The following is a 27507-nucleotide window of genomic DNA, read 5'->3' as shown; positions in this document are numbered from 1 at the left end:
ACAGAGCTTGCCAAATCAGTCCCTGTCCCCAATGGGGCTCACAAACTACCAGTATGTTTTTGGAGTGTGGGAGGAAACCAGGGGACCCGGAGGAAACCCACGCAAACATGGAGAGAACATTCAAAGTCTTTGCAAATGTTGACCCCGAGTCTTGAACCTAGGACCCCAGCGCTACAAGGCTGTAATGCTAACCACCGCTGCCCATATATTCCACTTCAGTTTACATATGTACTTACAATGCACAGAATCTACTTATAGATACACACAATACTAACCTATTCTTATTTATGTGAAAGATATCTTCATCTTCACCATCCAGGGCATTCTATAAACTCAAATAGGAATTTAAAACTTTTTGGAATTTTAGTCCATATATGGCTCATGTCATCTTGAGTCGCTTGTCTCTGTTCCTAAACTTTCTAACTTTCTCTAGTGGTAGGTGTGAGCAGCCAGTCCCTGGGTTACGTACGGGATCGGTTCTTAAGATGAATTTGTATGCAGGTCGGAGCAGGTATATTTTGTAAGTGTAACTCTAAAGTAAATTTTTTTGGGTCCCTGTGACAATTGGATTTTGAAAATCTTGGATTGTCGTGGGAACAAGGATTATCAATAAAGCTTCAATGCAGACACCAGTGATAACTGTTAAAGTTGACCGTAGAGCTTCACATGGAGCAGAGACTGTTGGTAACTAGGAGTCGTCTGTAAGTCGAGGACTGCCTGTTTTTACTGGGACGAATAATATCTTATACTGAGTAAATTAGGTACACAAATTTAATTAAACAAAACTACAAAATTGTACAAAGATTGAGGCAATGATAACAAAAATATCAATTTTGTTTCTGTTTCTTTCTGGAACAAAGGAGGTGGATAAGAAATCTGATAACTTTCACGATGATGTAGATGATCAGAGCGACACAGGAGAAGATGAAGAGGATGACGTCCAGGAGAAGCTGCTGATACCAGGGCTGCTGGTAAGAATAGGGTCTAAGATGGCCGCCTCCACCGGAGCGGATGATGTGCTCCACCCATCCCAATAACTGCTGGTCGGGGGGGAACGGACGTGAGCGCATGATGACGCTCTGCTTCATGGCTGCCGTCTTGTAGCTGTGGGATGAAAGAAAGACTTAAATGTTTCTGGGAATGTTCTAGAACCTTCTTGCAGACATAAGATGATGTAAGAGACAAGATTTTATGCGGCAGTACATATGGGCTGTCCCTTACGGATTCAATGTTGCACTTATTTAATACATTTTGTAGAATCCATGTCCCTGGATGGCTCATTGTTTACCGAAATTTGTTTGGATAGAATATATGTTGTGTGTTGCTTATTTTCCCCTCTCACAGTAGTAATTCACAGCATAACACTGATATCTGCTCCATATGGCACAACTGGGGCACTGTATGACTGGTATTGGTCTGGGTGGTCCCATCCTCTGTGACACCCCATGGCTTTATGTGCTTATATAGAAAGCTTCTATGTTTACTTCCAGTGGATAGAAATCTGTCCCTGATCATGTATATTGGATCATTCTATAACTTTTCATTACACAAACCATATCAATTATGTTCTGAAAGTGGACAACCCCTTCCAAATCCCACAACAATCCAAGTCCATGGCTGACATTACGGCTCATGTGTAAGTGTTGCTGTAAGGTAATTACCCTGACAATCACTTAACGTATGTTGTCACCTTAAAGGAAACCTACCACTACGGATCCGGTGGTAGGTACATCTAACGTATGTAAGGATAGCCCTTTTTAAGGCTAATCGTTTACTCCCCTCTATCTTTGCTAAACTTTAATCAGAGTAATATGCAAATTTTCTAAAGAGGCTACTGGGGCGTGGAGTAGCTGGAGCTGAGGCTACACGGCGCGGCTACTCCACGCCCCAGTAGCCTCTTTGATCCTCCAGCCAAGACTTCTTCCAACGTGGACTTGAGTCTTCCGCGATTCACTAAGATCATGCGCCCAAGTTCCTGCATCCGTCACTTCTGCGCCGAGGTCCACCGGAGTTTGCTTCTTCTTCCTGGGGTATGTGAGTGCGTGTCTTGCAACACGTTTCCGTTTTTTAAATTCCGCGGTTTGTCCGAATCCGTCGGGTTGTAAAACGTCCATGCCCCCGATTTCTGTCACGTGCAACCAGCGCCAATACGCCACAATCCGATCGCGTGCGCCAAAAAAACGGGCCAATCCGTCACACAAATCTGGGAAACCTAACAGAATCGCGGTCCCGCAGACCCTGTCCTCCTCCTTGACCCTTGGGTAGATGACTCAGACTAAAACTCACCTTTTATTCTGTGTTATCCTACGAATTGCCCCGCCAAAATTGTCAGACTTGATCTCATAAGGTGGAATATAATCTCCCATAAATCTTGCTTTAATTCTAGCTAAATTGTCAGAATGATCTCCAAAAAGAGGTATTCCTAACACCGGGACCCCATGGTAAATGGCTTCCATCAAGCCGTTCAGTCCTCCATGTGACACCATAAGGCGCATCTTGGGATGTCCTGTGAATATAATGAGGAGTAAATTAGACAAGGGATTGATTGATCAGTCGAAACAACATTCCTATCTTATTTTCATTGCATTTCTTAACTGAAAATTACGGTCACTGATTCATATAACAAGGGTCCGTCTGAGTTAGGTCAAGTCTGGAAAGGTCTTCTATCTAACATTTTAAAATAGTGGTTAAATAGATAAAAGTTGAGAGTCCTCAGTTGTTGATACCTTTTGTGGCGAGCTAAAAAGGATGAGGACAATGATGGCAATCTTTCCAGACTACTCCGGTCTCTTCATCAGGCCTAATATACGGTGCCTGATGAAGAGACCTAATTAGTCTTGGAAAGTTTGCAATTGTCTTCATCCTTTTTAGCCAATAAAAGGTATCAACTGAGGACTCTCAACTTTTACCTATAATATACAGTACTTTTCTACTTTCCAAGGGCTTTAGCTAATATTTATCACCTAATAGGTCATTCTGGTTCACCCAGTCCATGAGTTTGACGTTGGAGGCCAGTTTCAGGTCCTCCGGCCATTGTGAAGCCTTATATCTCCAGATCACCTTCTGTGGGACACTAGCAAATGCAGAATTCATCTCCCGTAAAACATCTGTGATAGGGATTGAGGATATCATAGATCCAAGTGCAACCAATATAAACCCGGAGTCTCCTGATTCGGCTATGAAGTCTTCGAGATCCTAGAGAATGGTATGAAGAATTAATAATATTATAAATCAGCAGTGGGAGTAAAATATACAGATTGTGTTGTCAATAGTAAGAATAGTCATTACAGCCTTATTGTCAGTTCCTGTATTCTAGATTGACACTATAGCTCCAATGGGAGTAGCTGGACTTCACTGCCAAGAATGACCAAGGTCGGAACAGGTTGCACGACCATAGGTCAAACACAGGAGATACAGACAAGTCTGCTAGCTTTCATTACAGAAGAAAACTTTCCCTTCAACCTCTTCACTCTACATGGAAAGAGAAATTTAATGGAATCAATGCAGAGGCTGCCGTGATCACAGGACTTAAGGAGGAAGTAAGTTTCCTGTACAGACACAAAGTCATTTCCTGTTTAGGTTTGATGTTCCACTTCTTCCCTAGCAATATCTATAATCTAATATATCTGTAGTTACCAGAATATAAAGTTGATTAATGCAGGGAGGAGGTAAAGGTTTCAAAGTTCAATTTAGATACTGAGTTGCCTATCCTAAGCGTATGACTTCTTAATAGGTCCCATAAATTTTGATTAAATCCAATAAGCAAGGTATGTCTCTAAAAAGTCATCTGCAGTTTCTGTTGTCTTTGGTGGATTTCACCTATAATGTCGCCATCTAGAACTGGAGGTTCTACTGAACAGAAACTGGATTATCATAGGATCTTGTAGGCATCTACACTAGGTTTGGTTCAGTAGCACCGTGGACTTTTCGTCTGTGGTGTACAACCATCTACATTCCTCTTCACTTGCAGAATATGAGTATTGTGTACTTACCTTTGACACCGGTTTAGCCGGCTTCGCTCGCAATCCACCGATACATTGAACGTGAGGAAGAAGAGGACGGGCAAACTCAATGCTAAAATCCACATTGTACAACCAGAGCTCCGCTTTCTGGTAGAGTTCACCCAATGAAGTTTTAGAATCAGCTGGAAAATGGGCTTCAGAGACTCTACTGAAAATAGATTCTATTATTTTGTCCATGACGTAGGAGCCCAGGTACATAAAAGTGTTTTTTACACGTTCCAGAAAATTCATGCGATCTGTGTGACCAGTGGGGAACATCGGCACGTAGGATGGAGGACTCGGCAGCCCGACGGACATGAAGTTGAAGAAGCTCCCAGAAAAGAGGGCGATATATGGAACACCCAGCTTCTCGGCAACAAAAAAGGTGCACGGGTTGAACGCCTCTAATATGACAATGTCAAATTTTTCTTTTTTAAGGAAATCAAAAATCTCGGTCTGGTTCATAGTGGCCTGGCACTGCTCTGCGAGTAAATCCATCAAGGTGAAGTAAGATGAGATTGCAGCACTAAAAGAGGAAACAGAAAATAATCAGAACACGCTGGACCCCTGATCCTTTTGCGTTGCTATGATTTTGCTCACAAAATATGGCATCTAAGTAAATTAAATACTTAAATCCGGAAAAAAAAAAATATTCTCAATACAAAGTTTACGTTCTCCAAAATATATTAGTCTGCCTGAAGAAAAGAACGTTTAAAAACACACTTTATTGATTAAATTTAAAACTGGGCCTAATGCACCCAAAAATAATTGAGCAAAAAACAGACTTGTTGTGCACACTAGCCGGATTGAATGAAAGTTGCTTTTTATCAATCCAATGTAGCTCAAGGGTGCACAACACTAAATAAGGTTAGGAGATTGTGCTGAAATGACATTTGTCACTATTGACTGAGTATTGACTCCTATAGCACATTAAACCCCCCCCCCAATGCTTAAAGTTAATTGTCGTTGACTGAATAGTATTCATACCGCAATAGTCACATACACGCCTATCCTCCCTGCCTGCGCCTTTCTACATGGACTTGTTTCTTAATCCATGTGTCATCAGAGGTTATCAGAGTTCTTATTAGGCTTAGGCGGCGCTTCATGCAGCACCGCAGGGGCCTAATCTTGAAATAGCCGCCATTCCACGCGCGGCGCCTACGGCCGCCACAGTGCTGGAATGGCAGACACGGACAGTTTGGCACACCAATGTTAAAAGCCAACTGGCTGTGTTTGCACTTTTGTCTAAGCCTTATATGATCTCTGATAACCAATGAATAAGCTTTCAATGGAGTGTTTCTTTTAAGTTCTCTAAGGGTTTGTCCCAGCTTTCCTGGAAAAATGACTCCCTGGTCTCTAAGCATGTCCTCTCATAGCATTGTCTGGATGTGCCTTAATGGTCAATGGTCACCTCATTGACTGCAGGGGTCATGGAAGCAGGACAGGTGACATTGAGATCACATTGGGGCACATTTACTTACTCGTTCCGGAGGAGTTCCCGAATGTGCATTGTCTGACGACACTGTGCCGCGATTCACTAAGATCATGCGTTCGATTTCCTGAATGTGTAGCTTCCCCGATCAGGTCCGACGAAGTTCACCTTCTTCCCATTGTATTTAAGTGCATGACTTACCACACATTTTTTTTGATAAATACCGCAGTTTGTCCAAATCCATCCCCTCGATTTGTGTCGCATGAAAGAAACTGCGACTCAGTTGCCTGCTAAATACCTGTCCCAACGGCACGATTCCCGAAAACGTCGGAAAACCTGATGGAAATGCGGCCACGGGACCCTTAGTAAATAAGCCCCATTATCTTATTTCGTTGTGATCTAAGCCCAAGTCGGGAGTCTCAACTAACCAACTGGAGGACGCCCTGAGGAACGAGGAGCAGGGACAGGGTAAACAGCTTTTTTGATTCTGCCCCATCAGCCCCGAGGGGCTTTCTAGGAGATATGAAACAACTTTTGAGAAAATGATGTCACAACCATCCGTGTAATTTTTTAGTTCTCTTTGTACAGTCCAGGCACATACTTTCCCATGAAGAATTCTTTCTGAGACTGCTCGAACATGTCATCGTATTCCTTGAGGAGTTTCTCATCCAGGGTATATGTGGTCACCGGGTAGGGGGTAGAGGTCAGCTTGTAGCCTGCAATAAAGTGTCGGTACATATAGTTATTGTCTGTTAGAACATTAGGGGAGATTTACACCCCCAAAATTCTGCCTTATACCACATTGCAGCCATTTTTATGAAAAGGAGTGTGTCTTAGAGGTAAGAGTGTGATGTCATAGGACAGTGATGGCGAACCTTTTAGCGGTCGAGTGCCCAAAGAGACACTCAAAACCCCCCTAATTTATCGCGAGGTGCCAACCAAAAATTAAAGCAGTAACTTACTGCTCCCTGTTCTTCAACAATCATATTGGCCTCCTAAGGACGGCAACACAGTAGAAAGATGGAAAATTTGCATAATTTTAGCTTCTTTCTAGTGTTCCTCTGTAGAACTGTAGGGGCCAGCAGGAAGTCCTCCATAGATAATTCGGCCCTGTCTATTCATTCTCCCTCTTCCTACAGTCCCAAGTAGCGAAGTCAGTATCAAAATATGACTGAAAGCTGCATCTTTTAAGTTGTTTGGAACTGCAGGAAGATTGTTCGAGTCTTGTCTGATGTGCTGAGGCAATGGCCCGGGTGCCCACAGAAAGGGCTTGGAGTGCCGCCTCTGGCACTCGTGCCATAGGTTCGCCACCACTGTCATAGGAAGTAAGCATGTGCCAAACTTCGCCTGAGCCATCTAATAGGAGGCGTACGGTGAAACGAGACATTCTAAGAATGCTGATTCTGTCCCAATCTATACAACAAAGCTACAAGAGATGTCTAACATCATATGAGTCCTGCTTAATGTTTTTTTAAAATTAGAATTTAACATTTCCCGCACCTGGAATAGAACCCTTTCCGATTTGTTGAAACATCCGCACATCATGTCCGTTTTCCACAAAAATACGCGAAACATCATCCATCAAGAGATAATGGCTTCCACCTGAAAGAGAGGGTAAACATTGCAAAGGGAGCTTGACAAAAGTCCTGAAATAAAATCTCCGTTCCATGGTCCGTGTGGCTCCTGTACGTCTGTACGTTTGTATAGTTTGAGGGACCAAAAATGGTTCACGGAGGAAGTGGGAGAACGATGGGCGGTAAATACATTTTTCGTCCAGCAGCATACAAATGGGCCTGTATGTTGGTTTGATCCCACAGACTGAATACATTGCATAGGATGGGAGTCGTTGCATCCTACAGAAATATGATGTAAGGAGTCCCTGTCTACTGGCCAAACTTCAGTGCTGACACTATAACAGTTCTAATAGTACTGGTGCTAAAGTTTGGGGCGACTGACAGGGTGTTCCAGGATCATATTAATGTATGGTGCAAGGACTCCCATACTGTGCAATCTCATCTTTTAGCTTTTTATGCCATAGTTTTTACAAAAAAAAGGCTTTACAAATTATGTAAATGAACCTCAGGGGCTCCATAGGTGTTAACAGAGCCTGAAGCCCCTCAGACTCATTTGCATAGTTTGGAGAGCCTTTTTTTTTCTTAAAAACAAGGGCAGGAAGGGAAGCTTCAAGAAAAGCGGATCCGGACAGAGGGGACGCACACCAGTATGTCAGTGTACTTGGTTTACAGTCTGTCATCCTGGTGCTAGATGTTAACACAAAAAGTTATATGAAATTAAAAAACGAATACAAAGGATATAGCAACCTGTCCAAAATACCTCGGTTTTATTCCCCATTGTGGGGTCATTTCCCAGCATTTTATGTAAACTTTTGATTGTGGAATACAGATAGAGACATCTCTAGAGCTCCGGTTTGTTACCAGGTACGGTGACATAACAGAACATATGAACCAGAGATATGGGGGAATGGTAATTGTCTTTTTTTTACCTATTTGATCTCTATGGAGGCATTAATAAAAGTTTGAGTGACCAGAATATCCTATAAAAAAAACTATAATGATAAAGTTTAATAACTTTATGATTTTGGGTTTGTAGCATTTGCCTTTAGGGGATATACATAGAGGAGAATGTGTATACAGGCAGCCCCCGGGTTACGTACATGATAGGTTCCATAGGTTTGTTCTTAAGTTGAATTTGTATGTAAGTCGAAACTGTATATTTTATCATTGTATTTCCAGAAAAATTTTTTTTTTTTGCCCCAGTGATAATTGGAGTTTCAAATTTTTTTTCTGTAATTGGACCAAGGATTATCAATAAAGCTTCATTACAAACACCTTACAGCTGATCATTGCAGTCTGGGACTATAGTAACATCCAGAGACTTCACCAGAGGTCACAGGGGACAGAGGGGGTCCATCTGTAACTAGGGGTCGTCTATAAGTCGGGTGTCTTTAACCCCTTAACGCTCTGCGCTGTAGCTCTAAGGCGCAGAGGTATAAGGAGTGTATGAAGAGGGCTCACGGGCTGAGTCCTCTTCATACAGAGGTGGGGGTTTTTGCATTTTGCAGAAAACCCCCACCGCTAATAACCGCGGTCGGTGCTTGCACCGATCGCGGCTATTAACCCTGTCATTGCCGCCGGCAAAGTTGCCGCCATCTTTTTTTACAATCGCCGCGCCCCCGAACGTCATCGGGGGGCGGCGATCGGTTGCCATGGTAGCCTCGGGTCTTCTTTTGACACGAGGCTACATGGCTTCTGGAGATTCGTTACAATGAGCCAGTGGCTCATTGTAATGAATGACCTGCAAAACTGCCATATATTGCAATACAGAAGTATTGCAGTATATGGTAGGAGCCCCCCCCCCTTTCCCTAGAACTGATATAAAACATAATAAACAGTAAAAATCACAAACATATTAGGTATTGCCACGTTCCAAAATGCCCGATATATAAAAATATAAAAACGGTTACGGGCGGCGGTGACCTCCGAGGCGGGAAATGGCGCCCAAATGTCCCAAATGTGACCTTTTTGCATCACTTAAAAAATTAAATAAAAAATGATCAAAATGTCGCACAGACCTCAAAATGGTAGCAATGAAAACGTCGCCTCATTTCGCAAAAAATGACCCCTCACATATCTCCGTGCGCCAAAGTATGAAAAAGTTATTAGCGTCAGAAGAAGATGGCAACATTTTTTTTTTCTTTTTTGTACACATTCGTTTAATTTTTGAAAATGTATTAAAACACAATAAAACCTATATAATATCGGTGATCGCACCGAACCAAAAAATAAAGCTGAGGTGCACAGTCAAAGTCGAAAAAACTGAGCCCACAAGAACGTGACGTTTTTTTAAAAAATGTTTCCACATTTGGAATTTTTTTTCAGCTTCGCAGTACACGGCATGTTAAAATAAATAACATTACAGGAAAGTAAAATTTGTTACGCACAAAATAAGCCCTCACACAGGTCTGTACACGTAAAAATGAAAAAGTTATGGATTTTTGAAGTTGGAGAGCGAGAAATGAGCCGAAAAACCCTCCGTCCTTAAGGGGTTAAGTAGGGGACTGCCTGTACTTAGATCCTGGTATCTGATACAGTGACACATCTTTTTACTAAGTGAGCAAAAAGCAGAACCAATAAAAAAAATTCAACATTAAATTCTCAGGCTCTGATGAAAAGTAACAAAAGAAATACAAAGTCTGTGACTCACCGGCTAAACATACGGTCAGGATCTTGAATCCTTGTAGACAGTGAAGGTGTAATATACAGAGGAGGACGAGGACACGAGGCGCCCTGCCTCCTGCCATCCTGGACGGACTTGTTCAAGACTAACGTGTCCTGTGTGCTATAAGGGCAGGGTCCCTGATACATGGGAGTGCCCACAGATTAGCCTTACCCCTTGGCGTACAGTGTGGGGTCATAGGGTCATTGTCTTCAGTGCAAAAACTTGTGTAACCCTATGCACTCGAAACAAGTCACTACAGACAAATAGACGCATGAGAAGTTACTAACATCTATCTCCATGCAGAGCAGCTAGAAAGAGCGCCCCCCTCCAGAGATGGACATACACTGCAAAGCCTACTTTATTATTTCATTATGGTGCTGCAGTATAATATGGGAAAACTTTACCTTCAAAATGTTTTTTTTTTTTTTTTGGTGTGGTAATAAGGGAAATTATTGATAGTGTGGTAATGGGAAAGGCACAAAGTAAACACAACTTGACAAAGTTTAGTTTGCGATGCAAGATAAGATTTGCTGTAGCTTGCAGTGTGGCTTGTACAGGGTGTTTAAAGAAAAAAAAAATGTAAAATTCAATTGTCACTTGGACAAAAAAAACTTTTGTCTGGAACTACAATTATAAAATATACGGCTCGGGCTTTCATACAAATTGAACTTAAAGGGGTTTTCCCATCTGAGCATTCACAGTTAATTGAATTCATTTGCCATATGTAAACGTTTCTTCAATTGGATGTTATAAGAAAAAAAATGTTCCTATGTGAAAATTATTTCTCATAAATGTTGCCATGTTGTCCCTTTGAAACGAGATAGCTTCCTTGGATACGACCACCCCGCAGTCTGGCAGCGGTGGCCAGACATGCGCTATTGAGCCCTGCCTGATCCCTGGCTTCAGCCATCATTACCACAGGACGGCTGTAAGATATGCAGTAACTCCTGGACATTTCATATACAAAAACCTTTTGTTTCTTTGTGCAATCCCTCCAACCGAGGTGGCCGTATCCAAGGACATAGTCTTGTTTCTAAGGGACCATATCACTACATTTATAAATAATTATAATAATTTTTTTTAATGACATCTAATTGAAGAAATGTTTATATATGGCAGATTAATGAAACGGAATGTGAGTGCCCAGACAAGAATACCCCTTTAAGTACAAACCCAAGGAACCTATCTTGTATGTAACCCGGGGACTGTCTGTATACAAAAAATTGATTCTTATTTTTTTTTTAACCGGTTCAGGGTTGATGCGTGTTTTCCTTCACAATGAAATAAGAAGAGATTAAAAACCATATTCCTTTATTGTCACACAGCAATAGCAAATCCATTTCTATGAGCTGATGAGCTGTACTTGTAAGGAGTGCTAGTGATGACCTTTTATTCATTTATTTTTGGTGGGTGCAGATAGAAAAAAACATTTCCACAATTATTAAAATTAATTGAAAAGCATAAATGAAATATACATTTTTTTATTCTGGGTTTGTTATATTTACACTAATTCCATATACCTTACATACTCGAGTATAAGCCGACCCAAGTATAAGCCGAGACTCCTAATTTTACCACAAACACCTGGTAAAACCTTTATTTTTTAAACTTGAGTATAAGCCGTTTTTGGGTTTTCAGCACATTTTTTTGTGCTGAAAAACTAGGCTTATATTTGAGTATATATGGTATATATATCAATAGCCTATAAATACTTTTTTAATATTTTATTTTCAATAATTATAATATTTTACATTTTACAAAAAGGTTAAATATATTTTCTACGTCTAGAAAGCTATCACTTTTTATCTTTGCATTGAAGGGCTATAAAACAATAAAGAGCTTACACTCATCTCTTTGCCCGCTCCCGTTCACTTCCTTCCCCTGTTTGTCTACAGGCCGGCAGTGCCATCCCAACCACTAGTGTGAATCTGCACCTATTTTTCTTATGGTAATTTAGATATAAATAATTTGGCTTTATAAGGGGTAGACCTGGTACCCATGGCAGTGCCTGATTTTTGCTGACACTGGAAACCATATTTCCCAGGTCATTACGTAACAACTATTCAAATCTTCTTATCTTTATTGCACGTAGAGTGGGATGCAAAGGTCTTCATACCTTCGAACTTTTACAGCCAAAAATTTTATTGTATTTTATTGAGATTGTATGTGATAGAGGAACACAAAGCGCTGTATCAAGTATTTATAACGCGTAAAAAACTTTTGTGAATTCCAAAACTGAATATTGTGGCATGCGCATGTATTCTTACACCCCTACATTAAAGGAAATCTACCATTTGTTTTCATGCATTCTGAAGCAAACATATCTTGAGAATGCTGTAGCTACACTGATGCAGAAACATATCATGTTTAATCCCTGATCTGGGTGGTTTTGCTGAAAAAACTATTATAAAATTATGATAATGTGTCTTTGTTGCTCCTGTGGCTGCCCCGCCGCTTCTCCTCTTACCCTAATGGCACTGCTTCAGCCTTGTCCTTGTTTTTCTAGCAAAACCACTCAATGCAAGGATTAAACAAGATATGTTTCTGCATCAGTTTAGCTTCAGAATTATAAAGGTATGCTTGGTTCACAATACATTAAAACAAATGGTAGATTTCCTTTAAATCCAATAAAATACCCCAGTCCTATGTATGAGGGGCAATAAATGTATTGAGCATTTACTGCTCAATACAGCCAAACACAATGGGGGCACATTTACAGTGTGTACTATGTGCAGTGTCCCGTGTAGTGTGCAGGGGGCGCCAGATTCAGGATTTCTGGCATAAGTTCTTCATGAATCTGGCACCCCCTGCACAACTTTTTTTTGGTGCACCTTTAACATGGGGCGTGTGACACACTACTGTTGGACTTTGCATGAACCGGAATAGTCCAGTCCAGAATAGTGCAGCCACGCCACAAAACATTTTTACAAATGTGGTGCGGACACTTCTTAGATACCTGTACAAGAAGTTTCCACTAAAAACAAAGTGCAAAGTCCAACAGAAAACTGTCACAAGGCCCTTGGTAAATGTGCCCCAATGTGTGGAGGAAACATTGCAGATCCCCCTGCCCACACGATCCTACTATTAAGCCTGGGGGTCCGCATGATGCCGGAGAAGGTGGGGGGCAAGTTACAGCAGGAACTGGGAAAGTGCTCAGAGCTAATGATCGGAGGATTGCTACAAAGGAGAATGGGGGAACCTCCAGCCCCTAGATGTGCAAAGCTGAGACTAACATCCCCCAAAAGACCTGTCACTGCAGCTAAAGGTGGTCCTACAAAACACGTGCCACAGGTTTTTAATTAGCACAATTTAGTGAATGCAGATATAACTTATTTTGCATTTCACACATACTTCATACTTTCTTGTTGCTCACATCAGATATCATAAAAATACATGTAAGTTGGAGGCTATAACATTTAAATATACAAAAAGTTCACTGCCCAAAGCAAAATGATCCTCCCTCACCGAGCTCTTACATGCTGTCGCCTTAATAAACGGATGGAAATGCCATAAGTTTTTAGATTTGCTGGGATCCAAAACTTTTTGGATTTTTAGTCCAAGTGTAATTCTTCATGAAACTGAATGTTCCCGAGAGGTAAACAGCCAAAATAATTTCATTGCTTGTTTCCCCAGAACAATATATGTACTATAGTAAATAAAGAAAAAAAAGTTCATTTATAAAACAAAACCGTATAAAATTGTACAAAAAGTCCACAAGTGAAGGAAACGATGACTTCAAAAATCTCAGTTTTGTTTCTGTTTCTTTCTGTTACACAGGAGGTGGATAAGAAATCTGATAACTTTCACGATGATGTAGATGATCAGAGCGACACAAGAGAAGATGAAGAGGATGACGTCCAGGAGAAGCTGCTGATACCAGGGCTGCTGGTAAGAATAGGGTCTAAGATGGCCGCCTCCACCGGAGCGGATGATGTGCTCCACCCATCCCAATAACTGCTGGTCAGGGGGGAACGGACGGGAGCGCATGATGACGCTCTGCTTCATGGCTGCCGTCTTGTAGCTGTAAAGAAAAAAAAAAACATTAAGTGTATCCGGAATGTTCTAGAATATTCTTGTAGACATAAGGTGATATAAGAATTAAGAGAAGAACCATGGGGTTTTTCTTTCTTCACCATCATATTTGGTAATGCTGTACCTACACTGGTTTGTCATGGGTCACGGGTTCCACCGACCCATACTACCTAAAATCCAAGAAGGATCTGTGTGGTGTAAGTCTTTTTGTTAACATTATCTCTTAGGAGAAGAGTTGGACTTAATTGCAATGGGCCCAGGATGACACTATGATTCAAGGTGCCATAGTGTAGAAGTTACTGAAAAGCAATGACCAGAACCTGTAATGGATTATAATGTAGGCGGTTTGGGCGGTAATAAATACTTGTACATCTGTCCCTGCTCTCAATACACATGTACACAAGAGAAATTTCAGGACCTTTGAAGGTCCTGCAAACAACCTGAAACTCCAAATTGAATGCAACCAGAAAGGACACATCCTCCATTCCCCAAGAAGTTGATTCTAGGACCAGATGTAGGAAGTGATTCCAGACTTGTAGGGGCTATAATAGTCATATAGACTTAAAGGAAACCTACCACTACTAATCTATTAAGGTAGATCCGGTGGTAGGTGCATCTAACGTATGTAAGGATAGCCCTTTTTAAGGCTAATCCTTTACTCCCCTCTATCTTTGCTAATCTTTAATCATGGCAATTTGCAAATTTTCTAAAGAGGCTACTGGAGTGTGGAGTAGCCGGAACTGAGGCTACACATCGCAACTACTCCAAGCCCCAGTAGCCTCTTTGATCCTCCTACCGGATATATTCAGCTCGCAGCTACAAGGAGCTGCGCGCCCTCGTCCACGAAGCCAGTGTTCTGTGCATGCACAGTAGCTCCGGCTTGGGAGCCGAGATCGCGCAGCCGCTTGCCTGTGTTATGCGCATGCGCAGAACTCCGGCTTCGCGGACGAGTACTTCCAGCTCCTTGTAGCTGTGAGCTGAAGATGTCTGGGCACGTTAGATGCACCTACCACTGGATCTACCTTAATAGGTAGATCCGTAGTGGTAGGTTTCCTTTAATACACCCCTGACCAGGACCATGAAACTAGGACTAAAAGGAGAGGACAATATGCTGAGAAGGTCAAGGATAAGGAAATTACTGGTAGACAAACATGGTCATGCCAGGAGAGAACAGATAAAGTAAAATGACAAGCAAGAAATATATTCAGGTAACAATTGGGTGATGGGTGGATACTCATGACCCTTGTCCTTGACCCCTTGGCTACATCATCAGACTAAAACTCACCTTTTGTTCTCTATTACCCTATGAATTGCCCCAGCAAATTTGTCGGACGTGATCTCATAGGGTAGAATATATTCTCCCATTAACTTTGCTTTAATTTTAACTAAGTTGTCCGGCTGATCTCCAAAGAGTGGGATTCCTAAAACGGGGACCCCATGATATATGGCCTCCATCAAGCTGTTCAGTCCACCGTGTGTCACCAGGAGGCGCATCTTCGGATGTCCTGTAATAGAATATAATTATCAGTGATTTATAGGGGAAGACAGGAGTTTCTACTTCAAATCAGCAGAACTACATGTGTAACCTGGCTCAAGGTGTATCTCATCATATATCCAGCCTAGAGGCCCCAACAGGGTCCTAAAGCCACCTCTCTATTTTACAGTTTTCCCCCAAGACTTTCTTTTGTCACCAAGTGCATATTATATACTTATCCAGTTATATAGGTTTATATTGTTTTTCATCACCTAACAAGTCGTTCTGGTTCACCCAGTCCATGAGTTTGACATTGGGGGCCAGTTTCAGGTCCTCCGGCCATTGTGAAGCCTTATATCTCCAGATCACCTTCTGTGGGACACTAGCAAATGCAGAATTCATCTCCCGTAAAATATCTGTGATAGGGATTGAGGATATCATAGATCCGAGTGTCACCACTACGAACCCGGAGTCTCCTGATTCGGCTATGAAGTCTTCGAGATCCTAGAGAATGGTATGAGGTGGACATTAATCAATAATCAGTGGGGTAAAATATACAGACCGCATTGTCAATTGACTAGAGTCAGACAGTAGGTGTTCTCCTTAAGGAGAGATTGCTAATTAAGGCCACCTTAAAGGCGTGTGGAGACTTAAAGCCGTAGATGCTCCACTAGGGAATTCTGGGAAGAATGCAAATAAGTTTTCCAAGGTGTTAAATGGAAAACAATACCTCCTTTTGCTACCTTGAAAGGCAGCCCCCTTAACATCAAGTATGACCTACAAGAAGTCTAAAAACATGATGTGGGATTAAGCCAAACCAGTATATCTATTCCAGAAGGAACAGACTCCCAACTGTAGACAGCGATGTTTCGACCTGGTTGGGTCTCCACAGTACAGTGTAGGGAACTGATTTGGCTAGGTGAGAGGACCCTAGTCAATAGCTTCTCACATAGCCAAATCCAGTTCCCTACACTGTACTGAGGAGACCCAACCAGGTTGAAACAGTGCTGTCTACAGTTGGGAGTCTGTTCCTTATAGAACAGATATACTGGTTTGGCTTTATCCCACACCATATCTTTAGACTTCTTGTAGGTCATGCTTGGTGTTAAGGGGGCTGCCTTTCAAGGTAGCAAAAGGAGGTATTGTTTTCCTTTTAACACCTTGGAAAACTTGTCAATTGTCTGTCATATGGTTGTCAGTTCCTATATTCAGGATTAACTCTATAACTCCCATGTGGATATCTGAACTTCACTGGAAGTAATGATCAGGTTTTTTACTCTTGTGGGTAAAGGTTCAAAGGTGGGAGCACGACCCTAGGTCAAACGTAAGACAATACGGACAAGGCTGCTAGTTTTTATCACAAAGGGAATGTCTCTCTTCCACTTCTTACTCCGAGAAAGAGTTGACTTGAAGAGAACACAGGTTTCCTCTACAGACCCAATAGTAATTTTTAGTGATGAGTGGGTTGGGCAAAATTCAACAATTTTCCACAAGTTTGTATTAATAACAGTAAAAATTTTGGTTTGACATGAACTTGAACCCGAACTCAAACCCCATTGAAGTCAATGGGGAACTGAATTTTAACACCCAAAAAATGAATGTGAAATAGGGGTAGTAAGGGCCTAGAAGGATGAATGGTGGAAATAACAGGACAGTTCCCCTCTCCACAATGGGCTAGGGAAAGCACTAAAAATAATATTACATTAAAAAAATGTAATAATCAAAGACATAACAATTTCAAGTTTAATTCTATTAATGCAAAATTTGACAATTTCAAGTTTAAGTTCAGGAGCTGCTGAAGCGTAAGTTAACACTGACAGAAATACTTCTAAAATTGGTCTTGTAAGGTAATAATGATGCAAATCGGCAATCAGTAGCTTAATGCAGTTCTATACAGTGACCTAAAAAGGGCAATTATTTCAGATTTCCTCCTGTCCCTAATAACAAATCCTTCTCTCCCCACGCAAGTAGTCTTTGATATTTAAGAAGTCCCTGTCTGTCTGACTGACCCTAATAAGAGCAGCAACCTCTCCCTAGCTCTGTCTCCTGTAATGGCGTCTTGACATGTGACCCTGCTCTTGTACAGTCACATGTCTTGCCGGGCCAATCCCAGCCATGCCCACAGAGGAGATGTCTGTGGTTGCTGAGGAGCTGCAAGCTGGTTGATTGGCTGCTCAACAGCTTAACTTTATAAAATGACTAGTGATGACCAGGCCCGTACTGAAATTGGGGGATTCGGCACCCACGACCCCAAAAACAGACAACGCAGCAGTGGCGGATGAAATTCGGTATGGACCCACTCAACACTAGTCATTTTATCAAGTTGAGATGTTTCTGTTATCTACATTTCACACGATAATGTGGCACCAAGACCTGGAAGCTCGATCATCATAGGATCTTGTACAATAAATGTCATACACAATAACTTTCAGTGTAACTGTGGACTTTTCATCCATGGTGCACATCCATCTACATTCCTCTTCACTTGCAGAATATGAGTGTTGTGTACTTACCTGTGACACGGGTTTAGCCGGCTTTGCCCGCAATCCGCCGATACAATGAACGTGAGGAAGAAGCGGACGGGCAAACTCCATGCTAAAATCCACATTGTAAAACCAGAGCTCTGCTTTTCGGTGCAGTTCAAGTAATGAAGGTCTAGAATCCACTGGAAAATGGGCTTCAGAGACTCTACTGAATATGGATTCTACTATTTTGTCCATGACGTAGGTGCCAAGATACATAAAAGTGTTTTTTACACGTTCCAGGAAATTCATGCGATTAGTGAGACCAGAGGGGAACATCGGCACGTAGGATGGAGGGCTCGGCAACCCAACGGACATGAAGTTGATGAATCCTCCAGTAAAGAGGGCGACATATGGAAGACCCAGCTTCTCAGCTACAAAAAATGCGCACGGATTAAACGCCTCTAATATGACAATGTAAAATTTTTCTTGATTCAGGAAGTCAAAAATATCCGTCCGGTTCATGGTGGCCTGGCACTGCTCTGCGAGGAAATCCATCAAGGTGAAGTAAGACGTGAAGCCACTACTGAAAGAAGAAATTAAAAATAATTGAGTATCCCCTAGTGCCCCCTAGGCGTAGGGTAAATTCTTAAGACTTTATGCAAATGTTATTCACTAATTTACATAAAAAGGGATTAAAAAAAACAACAAACTGCGGAGTAAAGATGTGTCTTCTTGAGGAGACTGGTTTAAGACGTCCATGTTGATTGTGAATGCAGTGGTAAGGACCGTGCAAGCGTAGGGGACCGGGGGCATGCACAGAAGCTCCTCTGGCTCACAACCTTGGCTGGTCCGTGCCGCCGTGTTCACAGTCGCCATTGTCGCACAGGCATCAGAATTGCAGAGGCTACTCGGGGCGTGGAGTAGCCTTAGCCCCCGGAGTTCACAGAGGGTACTCCATGCCCCAAATGGCCTCTGAAGGTAATTTGCGTGGAGTAGCGTGGTGGCCACATTTTTTACTTCACATGGGCAGAGTATATTCTGCCATAGATTATCCATTATGGATAATAAAACAAAAAAACCAGGATGAGAGTATATAATATAATGGGGCTCATTTACTAAGGGTCCAAATCGCGCACTTTCGTAGGGTTTCCAGACGATTTCCATTTTGCCCTGAATTGTCTCAGGATTTTGGTGCATGTGATCGGATTTTGGCGCATCGGCGCCGGCTTTCACGCGACAGAAATCGGTGGGCATGGCCGCTGGACAACCTGACGGATTCGGAAAAAAAACGCTGAATTTAAAAAATAATTTGTGTCACAAGATCAGCACTTACATGCACCGGCATGCCCAATGGGGCACATTTACTTACCCGGTCCAGCGGCGCGTTCTCTGTTGTGGATTCGGGTCTGGCCGGGATTCACTAAGGTAGTTCCTCCGACGTCCACCAGGTGGTGCTGCTGCGCTGAAGTTCCCCCGAGGCCCGCCGGAATGCACTGAAGTACACCGGCCTATTCCTAGTGAAGGTAAGCGCGAGTCCCGCAACACTTTTTGATTTTTAAATGCGGCGGTTTTTCCGAATCCGTTGGGTTATGCCAGCGCCGATGCGCCACAATCCGATCGTGTGCGCTAAAATCCTGGGCAATACAGGGAAAATCGGTGCAAATTATTCGGGTAACACGTCGGGAAAACGGGAATCGGGCCCTTAGTAAATGACCCCCAATATGTTGAGAGGTTATCTGTATCTTTCCTTGAATATGAACAGTGATTTGTAGTGAATATTGTGGCAAATTATGACAATTTTATAATACATGTGACTTGATTGCCAGTTTGCAAACACTGTGGTGTGAATTGTTTTTTATATCAAGGGATTTTAAGTTGATGCTATATGTAATACTGCTCCAGATTTTGCATCCTAGCCAGCGGCCAGGAGTAATCATTAGGTGTCCTGGATAGGCTATATTTTCCAGACTGTGGCCTATAACGAACAATGCGGTCTGTGTTCGAAGCGCATTGACGAGCTGATGCAACATATGTGCGAGGGAAGATGGAATCTTTTTAAGGATGGATTTCGAAAGTTTTTATTGAAATTGCAACATGGTTGGTGTTGGATCCTTTTTTTAGCAGTGATGTCAATGTCCTGTTACTAGCCCAGCCGGGAAAGACAACACACTACAGATAGACACCCGACTTACAGACGACCTCTAGTTACAGACAGACCTCTCTGCCCACTGTGACCTCTGGTGAAGCTCTCTGGATGTTACATTAGTCCCAGGCTGCAATGCTCAGCTGTAAGGTGTCTGTAATGAAATTTTATTAATAATCCTAAATCCCATGATAGCAAAAAATTTTAAAAATTGTCACAGGAACAGATAAAATTCTCTGGAGTTACAATTATAAAATATACCTGTTCTGACTTACATACAAATTCAACTCAACAACAAACCTACGTAACCCAGGGACTGCCTGTATTTGGTGAATGTGACACTGGGATATGGAGCAGGGTAAGTAGCTGCTTTCTCTCCTTCCTGCCCAGACTAGAAATCCCCTATAATCCTATAGGTAATTGTGTACCATCATATATCAACCCTAAAACTAATCTAAATCTGACCAGTCGGGTAACATACTTTCCTGTGAAGTATTCTTTCTGAGACTGCTCAAACATCTTATCAAATTCCTTGAGATATTTGTCATCCAGGGTATATGTGGTCACCGGGTAGGGGGTAGAGGTCATCTCGTAACCTAAAATAAGTACAGATCAGACATGTTAAATGGGATGATTCATGTTTTGTCAATTTGTCTAATAATGCAGCATCCAGCATCAGACACTATGCTAAATGTAGAGCGGTATGAGACTGTGGGGCAGATTTACTTACCCGGTCCAATCGCGATCCAGCGGCGCGTTCTCAGCGGAGGATTCAGGTTCTGCCGATATTCACTAAGGTAGTGTGCCCGATGTCCACCAGGTGTCGCTGCTGCGCTGAAGTCCGTCGGAGTTCACTGAAGTTCACAATCCTATTCCTGGTGCAGGAAAAAAAGAATTCCGCGGATTTGCCAAATCCGTCGGGTTTTCCAACGGCCACGCTGTTTTCCGGCGCGTGAAAGCCAGCACCGATGCGACACAAATCGATTGCGTGCGCCAAAAACCTGGGGAAATTCAGGGAAAAACGCAGCGAATCGGAAAAATACGGGAAACCCGACGAAAAATGCGCAAATCGGAACCTTAGTAAATGACCCCCTGTGTAATCTATCTTTGCACTTACCTAGGCGTTGGCCACTTTACCTCATACTTTTTGTAGCGTGTGTGTAGGTGTGCTTAGGGGGCAGGATATTAGGTAATTTACCAATTTAGGCTGCATTCACATGGCCGCTGGGGGACGTATATAAGTATATACATCCCCCAGCGGCCCAGCAATGGGCGCACGGCACTGTACGGAGAGGTACGGTGCCGCACACTTCCGTACAGCGTACAGTTCCGTAGCCGGGAGAAAGATAGGATATGTCCTATCTTTCCCCAGAATACGGCACCGTACGCCGTGTTTCTCAATGGAAAGGGGTGGGGGTGAGCAGCGCTCATCCCCTCCTCCTCTCCCGGAACTGAGGTGTGCTCTCCGTGCTACGGTACGGCGGGTGCACGGTCATGTGAATGTAGCCTTACATCTATTTATAGTTCTGCTCCGCTTTCTTGATATGTAAAGTGAAGCCTCCTGTTTTTTATCTTATCATCAGACATTCCTGTCCATAACATCTGTACATGAGCAATCACCCTGTCAGGATCTTATTATTCATGAATGTAGGTTGAAGGTCCTGGCAGGGTGATTGCTCATGGACGCATACAAAAGGAAGAGTCACAAAAAGAAGAAAAGGGTGTGATGCTTTTTTTTGCACACCAAAAATATATATAAGTCATGAAAAAAGGATGTGTGAAAGTCAAAAAAAGGATTTCACAAAAAGAAACAGATACAAAGATGAAAACACTTTATTACTAAATATTATATGCAGACCCATCATAAATCACATCCTTAAAGACATTGCAATTTAGGAAAAAAATGGGGAAGGAAACAAAAGCCACAAAAAATTATTAAAAACAAGTAAAAAGCTTAGATATGGTAAATAAACGTGTATCATAGGGATAAGTGGCAGCTGGCGACCTCCCCTATGGTGGAATCACCCCCACTCCTCCCAGGAGCCCTAGCTCAGCGACCTGTGTGTGTATAATATTCTAGAAACAATTTTGGTAGTAATAAAAGGATAATACATCAGCTACCTGTGAGAAAGACCAGTGAAGATTAGGAGTGAGGGGTTTATCTTGCTATAAAGGCCTCAGGAAGTCAACTTCCGGTTCAAGGTGTAAGCCTGAACTCAAGTATAAGCCTAGGGTGGGAGAGGCATTGGTCACAGCCTCCCCAGTATTTATCCAGCAACCCCCCAGTAGTGTATAGCCAGCAGCCCCCAGTAGTATATAACCAGCATCCCCCGTAGTATGTAGCCAGACAGCCCCCTTTAGTGTATAGCCATCGAACCTGCTGTAGAATATAGCCAGACAGCCCCCTGTAGCATATAGCCAGCCAACCCTCTGTAGTATATAGCTAGCCCCCAGTAGTATATAACCTGTGAGCCCCCTGTAGTATATAGCCAGACAGCCCGTTGTAGTATATAGCCAGCCAGCGCCCTATAGTATATAGCCAGACAGCCACCAGTAGTTTATAACCAGCAGCCCCAAGTAGTATATAGCCAGACAGTCACCAGTAGTATATAACTAGCAGCCCCAAGTAGTATATAGCCAGACAGCCCCATGTAGCATAGAGCCAGCCAGGCCCCTGTAGCATACAGTCTGCCAACCTCCTGTAGTATATAGCCAGCCAGCCCCCTGTAGTATATAGCCACCAGCCCCCTGTAGAATATAGCAACCACCCCCTGTAGTGTAGAGCCAACCAGCCCCCAGTAGTATTAGCCAGCAGCCACTAGTAGTGTATAGCCAGCCAGCCCCCTGTAGTATATAGCCAGACAGCCACCAGTAGTATATAACCGGCAGCCACCAAAAGTATATAGCCAGACAGCCACCAGTAGTATATAACCAGCAGCCCCCAGTAGTATATAGCTAGACAGACACCAGTAGTATATAGCCAGACAACCCCCTGTAGCATATAGCCAGCAAGGCCCATGTTGCATATAGTCTGTCAACCTCCTGCAGTGTATAGCCAGCCCCCTGTAGTGTATAGCCACCAGCCCCATGTAGTATATAGCCACCAGCCCCCTGTAGTTTAGAGCCAACCAGCCCCCTGTAGTAAATAGCCAGCAGCCCCTAGTAGTATATAGCCAGACATCCCCCTGTAGTATATAGCCAGCAGCCTCCAGCAGTATATAGCCAGACAGCCCCCTGTAGTGTATAGCCATCGAGCCTCCTGTAGTATATAGCCAGCCCCCTGTAGTATATAGCCAGCGAGTCCCCTGTAGTATATAGCCAGACAGTCCCCTGTAGTATATAGCCAGACAGTCCCCTGTAGTATATAGCCAGACCGCCACCAGTAGTATATAACCAGCAGCCCTCAGTAGAATATAGCTAGACAGACACTAGTAGTATATAGCCAGACAGCCCCATGTAGCATAGAGCCAGCCAGCCCCTGTAGCATATAGTCTGCCAGTCTCCTGTAGTATATAGCCAGCAGGCCCCCTGTAGTATATAGCCACCAGCCCCCTGTAGTGTAGAGCCAACCAGCCCCCAATAGTATATAGCTAGCAGCCCCTCATAGTATATAGCCAGACAGCCCCCTGTAGTATATAGCCAGCAGCCCCCAGTAGTAAATAGCCAGACAGTCCCCTTTAGTGTATAGCCATCCAGCCTCCTGTAGTATATAGCCAGCCCCCTGTAGTATATAGCCTGCCAACCTCCCTGTAGTATATAACCAGTAGCCCCCAATAGTGTATAGCCAGCAGCACACAGTAGTATATAGTTAGACAGCCCCTTGTATATAGCTAGCCAGCCAGCCCCCTGGAGTATATAGCCAGACAGTACCCTATAGTATATAGCCAGACAGCCCCCTGTAGTATATAGCCAGCTCCCTGTAGTATATAGCTAACCCCCTGTATTATATAGCCTGGCAGCCCCCTGAAGAATATAGCCAGGCAACTCCCTGTAGTGTATAACCAGCAGCCCCCTGTAGTATATAGCCAGCCAGTCCCCTGTAGTATATAGCCAGCCCCCTGGAGAATATAGCCAGCCCCTTGTAGTATATAGCCAACCAGCCCTGTGTAGTATACAGCCAGCCCCCTGTAGTATATATCCAGCCAGCCCCCAGTAGTATATAGCCAGACAGCCCACTGTAGTATATAGCCAGCCTTCCCCCTGTAGTGTATAGCCAGACAGCCCCCTGTAGTATATAGCCAGACAGCAGCCTGTAGTATATAGCCAGACATAACCCTGTAGTATATAGCCAGACAGCCCACTGTAGTATATAGCCAGCCAGCTCCTTGTATTGTATAGACAGCCAGGCCCCTGTAGTATTTTGCTAGCCCCCCTGTAGTATACAGCCAGCCCCCACTAGTGTATAGCTAGCTAGCCCCGTGTAGTATATAGCCAGACAGCCCCCTGTAGTATAAAGCCAGACAGCCCCTTGTAGTAAATAGCCTGCCAGCCCCCAGTAGTATATAGCCAGACAGCCCCTTGTAATGTATAGCCAGCCAGCCCCCAGTAGTATATAGCCAGCCCCCTGTAGTCTACAGCCAGCCCCCTTTAGTATATATAGCTAACCCCTGTAGTATATAGCACACCAGTCCTGTGTAGTATACAGCCAGCCCCCTGTAGTATAGTCTGTGTGCCGGCCGTGCACACTAACCTGTCGCTGACATGGAGCTTAAAATATGAAGAGGACCCACTCGGGGCATCAGAAAGGTGAGTACTCCCTTAGTTTATATTTTTTATATACCCGAGTATAAGCCGAGTGGGGATTTTTTAGCACAACATTTTTTAACAGTAATACCTACCCCCCACACTCACACTACAAAAAACATGAAGTAAAGTGGCCTTTAAAATAGTATAAGTATATTTGCTCTATTGTTAGTGCTGCAGGGTGTATGTGTGCATGCTGCTGCAGAGTGCTATCCATGTCTATAATATATATATATATATGTGTGTGTGCTATCATATATGACATCTACATCTTTTACTGATTATGAGATGACCCTGCTGATTCTGTCCGAGTCTATAAAGCAAAGTGTTCTATCACATTGCAGCTGCAGTGATTGCGTTGATTTATTTTTTACATAATATAATATGCATTTTCCCTACCTGGAGTAGTTCCGTTCCCAATTTGCCGAAACATCCTTACATCATGGCCGTTGTCTATAAAAATACGTGAAGCGTCATCCATGAAGAGATAATGGCTTCCACCTAAAAGAGATTACAGATTTAGTAACCATTAAGATTATTCAGCAAGCTGGACAAACATCCTAAAATAAAATCACTGTTTACAGCTCCTATGTGGGCCTCAATGTCTCCTTGGTAACAGACTACAAATAGACTCTGTGTCGTCTGATCCTCCAGTCCTCCCTTCTACCTGTCTGCTACTTGTTACTAACCTACTAAATGTATGTCACATAGACGTAGAGGTTAAAGGGAGTGTGACTGTAGGATCAGACACCAGGCTTGTAGCCTTCTAATAGGAGGACACATAGATCTGGAGACACAGCCGGAAACTGCAGAAGAGGCAGGGGAGGGGCAAATACGGTTTAGGCTACATTCACATGACAATGGGGCACATTTACTATAGGTCCACGGGCCGCGATTCAGTCGGGTTTCCCGAATACTTCCGTTTTGCGCCGAATTGCCCCAGATTTTTGGCGCACATGATCAGATTGTGGCACCGGCTTGTGATTGTGGGGCCCGGCCCTCGGACAACCTGACGAATTCGGAGAAACCGCAGAATTTAAAAAACGAAATGTGTCGCAAGATCATGCACTCACATACACCAGGAAGAAGAAGGTGAACTCCGGCGGACCTCAGCGCGGTAACAACACATGCAGGAAATCGGGCGCACAAGCTTAGTGAATCGTGCCGGACCCGAATCCTCGTCGGACAACGCACAGCGGGATCGCGACAGGATCGGGTAAGGAAATGAGCCCCAATGTTCCCGCGGTACCGTAGTACGGCGGGTATACATTGGTGCGGTTAGAGGAGGTGGGGATGAGTGCCGCACACCCCCACCCCTCTCCACAGCGATATATATATGGCACACGGCGCCGTATTCTGTGAAAAATAGGACAAGTCCCATCTTTCTTGTGGGACTTGTGGGACTGCTCCCGTACGACGCCGGGCGCCCATTGGCGTCTATGGGGGACGTATATACGGCGTATATATACATCGGCCGTATATATGTCCCCCAATTCGGCCGTGTGAATGTAGTCTAATATTGTATTATATGATTCTGGCCCCCCGCAGACTCAAAACTGAGAGATTAGAGGAAAAGAGAGAAAGAAAAATACAACTTGCACTCGAAAAATCAAAAAACATTGGGGGAGATTTATCAAAAGTGTCTGAGAGCAGAATTGTTCTAGTTGCCCATGGCATCCAATCAGAGCAGAGATTACAATTTCTCACAACTGTTAATAAAATGAAAGCTGGGCTCTGATTGGTTCTGTTCTCAGACACTTCTGATAAATCTCCCCCAAGCTTGAGTTCATATTGACGATTACAAAGAAATACAACTCACCTGCTAAACACACGGTCAGGATCTTGGCTCCTTGTAGACAGTGAAGGTGTAATATACAGAGGAGGATGAGGACACGGGGCGCCCTGCCGCCTGCCATTCTGGACTAACTTGTCCCAGTTTCTATTCTGTGGGTGATAATGGCTGATCAAGGTCTCCACTACAGGGGAGGGACCTTACCCTTTGTATTCATGTCGTGACAGCACGGTATAGGGTCAAAGGGTTCATTCTATACAGTCCAATAACTTATGGAACCTTCAACCCTGGAACTGTAGTAAATCATCTGCATACAAAGCAGATACAGGAGACACCCCTCCCTCTGTAAGGCTGGGCTCACACCACATTATATGGCACGTAAGGACACGTCCAGAGGATTCAAACGAGTCCCCAACACGTGTGGCACAGACGTATCCCACTCTATGCCTACACGGTGGGATACGTAGCCTGAGGATCCCCCTCCTCCCTGATTCCGAGGGGAGGGGTGTACATCAGCAGCAGCCAGCAATTACCTGCTACCGATGAACGGGGTGTTACCCAAGTGATGACGTAACACGAGAGGACCTATAGTGATAGCGTGAGAGTGTAAGCTCTTATGGGCAGGGTCCTCTCTCCTGTACAGTGTAAGCTCTTATGGGCAGGGTTCTCTCTCCTTTAGAGTGTAAGCTCTTATGAGCAGGGTTCTCTCTCCTTTAGAGTGTAAGCTCTTATGGGCAGGGTCCCCTCTCCTGTAGAGTGTAAGCTCTTATGGGCAGGGCCCCCTTTCCTGTAGAGTGTAAGCTCTTATGGGCAGGGTTCTCTCTCCTGTAGAGTGTAAGCTCTTATGGGCAGGGTCCTCTCTCCTGTAGGGTGTAAGCTCTTATGGACAGTGTCCTCTCTCCTGTAGAGTATAAGCTCTTATGGGCAGGGTTCTCTCTCCTTTAGAGTGTAAGCTCTTATGGGCAGGGTTCTCTCTCCTTTAGAGTGTAAGCTCTTATGGGCAGGGTCCCCTCTCCGGTACAGTGTAAGCTCTTATGGGCAGGGTCCTCTCTCCTGTAGAGTGTAAGCTCTTATGGGCAGGGCCCCCTTTCCTGTAGAGTGTAAGCTCTTGTGTACAGGATCCTCTCTCCTATAGAGTGTAAGCTCTTATGGGCAGGGTCCTGTCTCCTGTAGAGTGTAAGCTCTT

General features: G+C 43.6%; 2 protein-coding genes across 2 annotated transcripts; both read right to left on the bottom strand.

The window, feature by feature from the left end:
* Nucleotides 1–753: 753 nt before the first annotated feature.
* On the bottom strand, nt 754–9807 carry LOC140117835 (UDP-glucuronosyltransferase 3A1-like). Its single transcript, XM_072134958.1, has 7 exons — nt 9658–9807; nt 6934–7035; nt 6035–6149; nt 3993–4527; nt 2964–3195; nt 2287–2506; nt 754–1104 (listed from the first exon to the last, which is right to left on the bottom strand). Exons 1-7 carry the CDS (start codon nt 9752–9754, stop codon nt 828–830), a joined length of 1578 nt encoding a protein of 525 aa, XP_071991059.1. The 5' UTR covers nt 9755–9807; the 3' UTR covers nt 754–827.
* Nucleotides 9808–13408: 3601 nt separating this feature from the next.
* LOC140117846 (UDP-glucuronosyltransferase 3A1-like) lies at nt 13409–26622 on the bottom strand. Its single transcript, XM_072134989.1, has 7 exons — nt 26349–26622; nt 24929–25030; nt 20268–20382; nt 17692–18226; nt 15451–15682; nt 14990–15209; nt 13409–13693 (listed from the first exon to the last, which is right to left on the bottom strand). Exons 1-7 carry the CDS (start codon nt 26443–26445, stop codon nt 13417–13419), a joined length of 1578 nt encoding a protein of 525 aa, XP_071991090.1. The 5' UTR covers nt 26446–26622; the 3' UTR covers nt 13409–13416.
* Nucleotides 26623–27507: the final 885 nt, after the last annotated feature.

This window comes from Engystomops pustulosus, chromosome 1 (assembly GCF_040894005.1).
Source record: "Engystomops pustulosus chromosome 1, aEngPut4.maternal, whole genome shotgun sequence".
NCBI lineage: Eukaryota > Metazoa > Chordata > Amphibia > Anura > Leptodactylidae > Engystomops > Engystomops pustulosus.
This window is presented reverse-complemented; position numbering and strand designations above follow the sequence as displayed.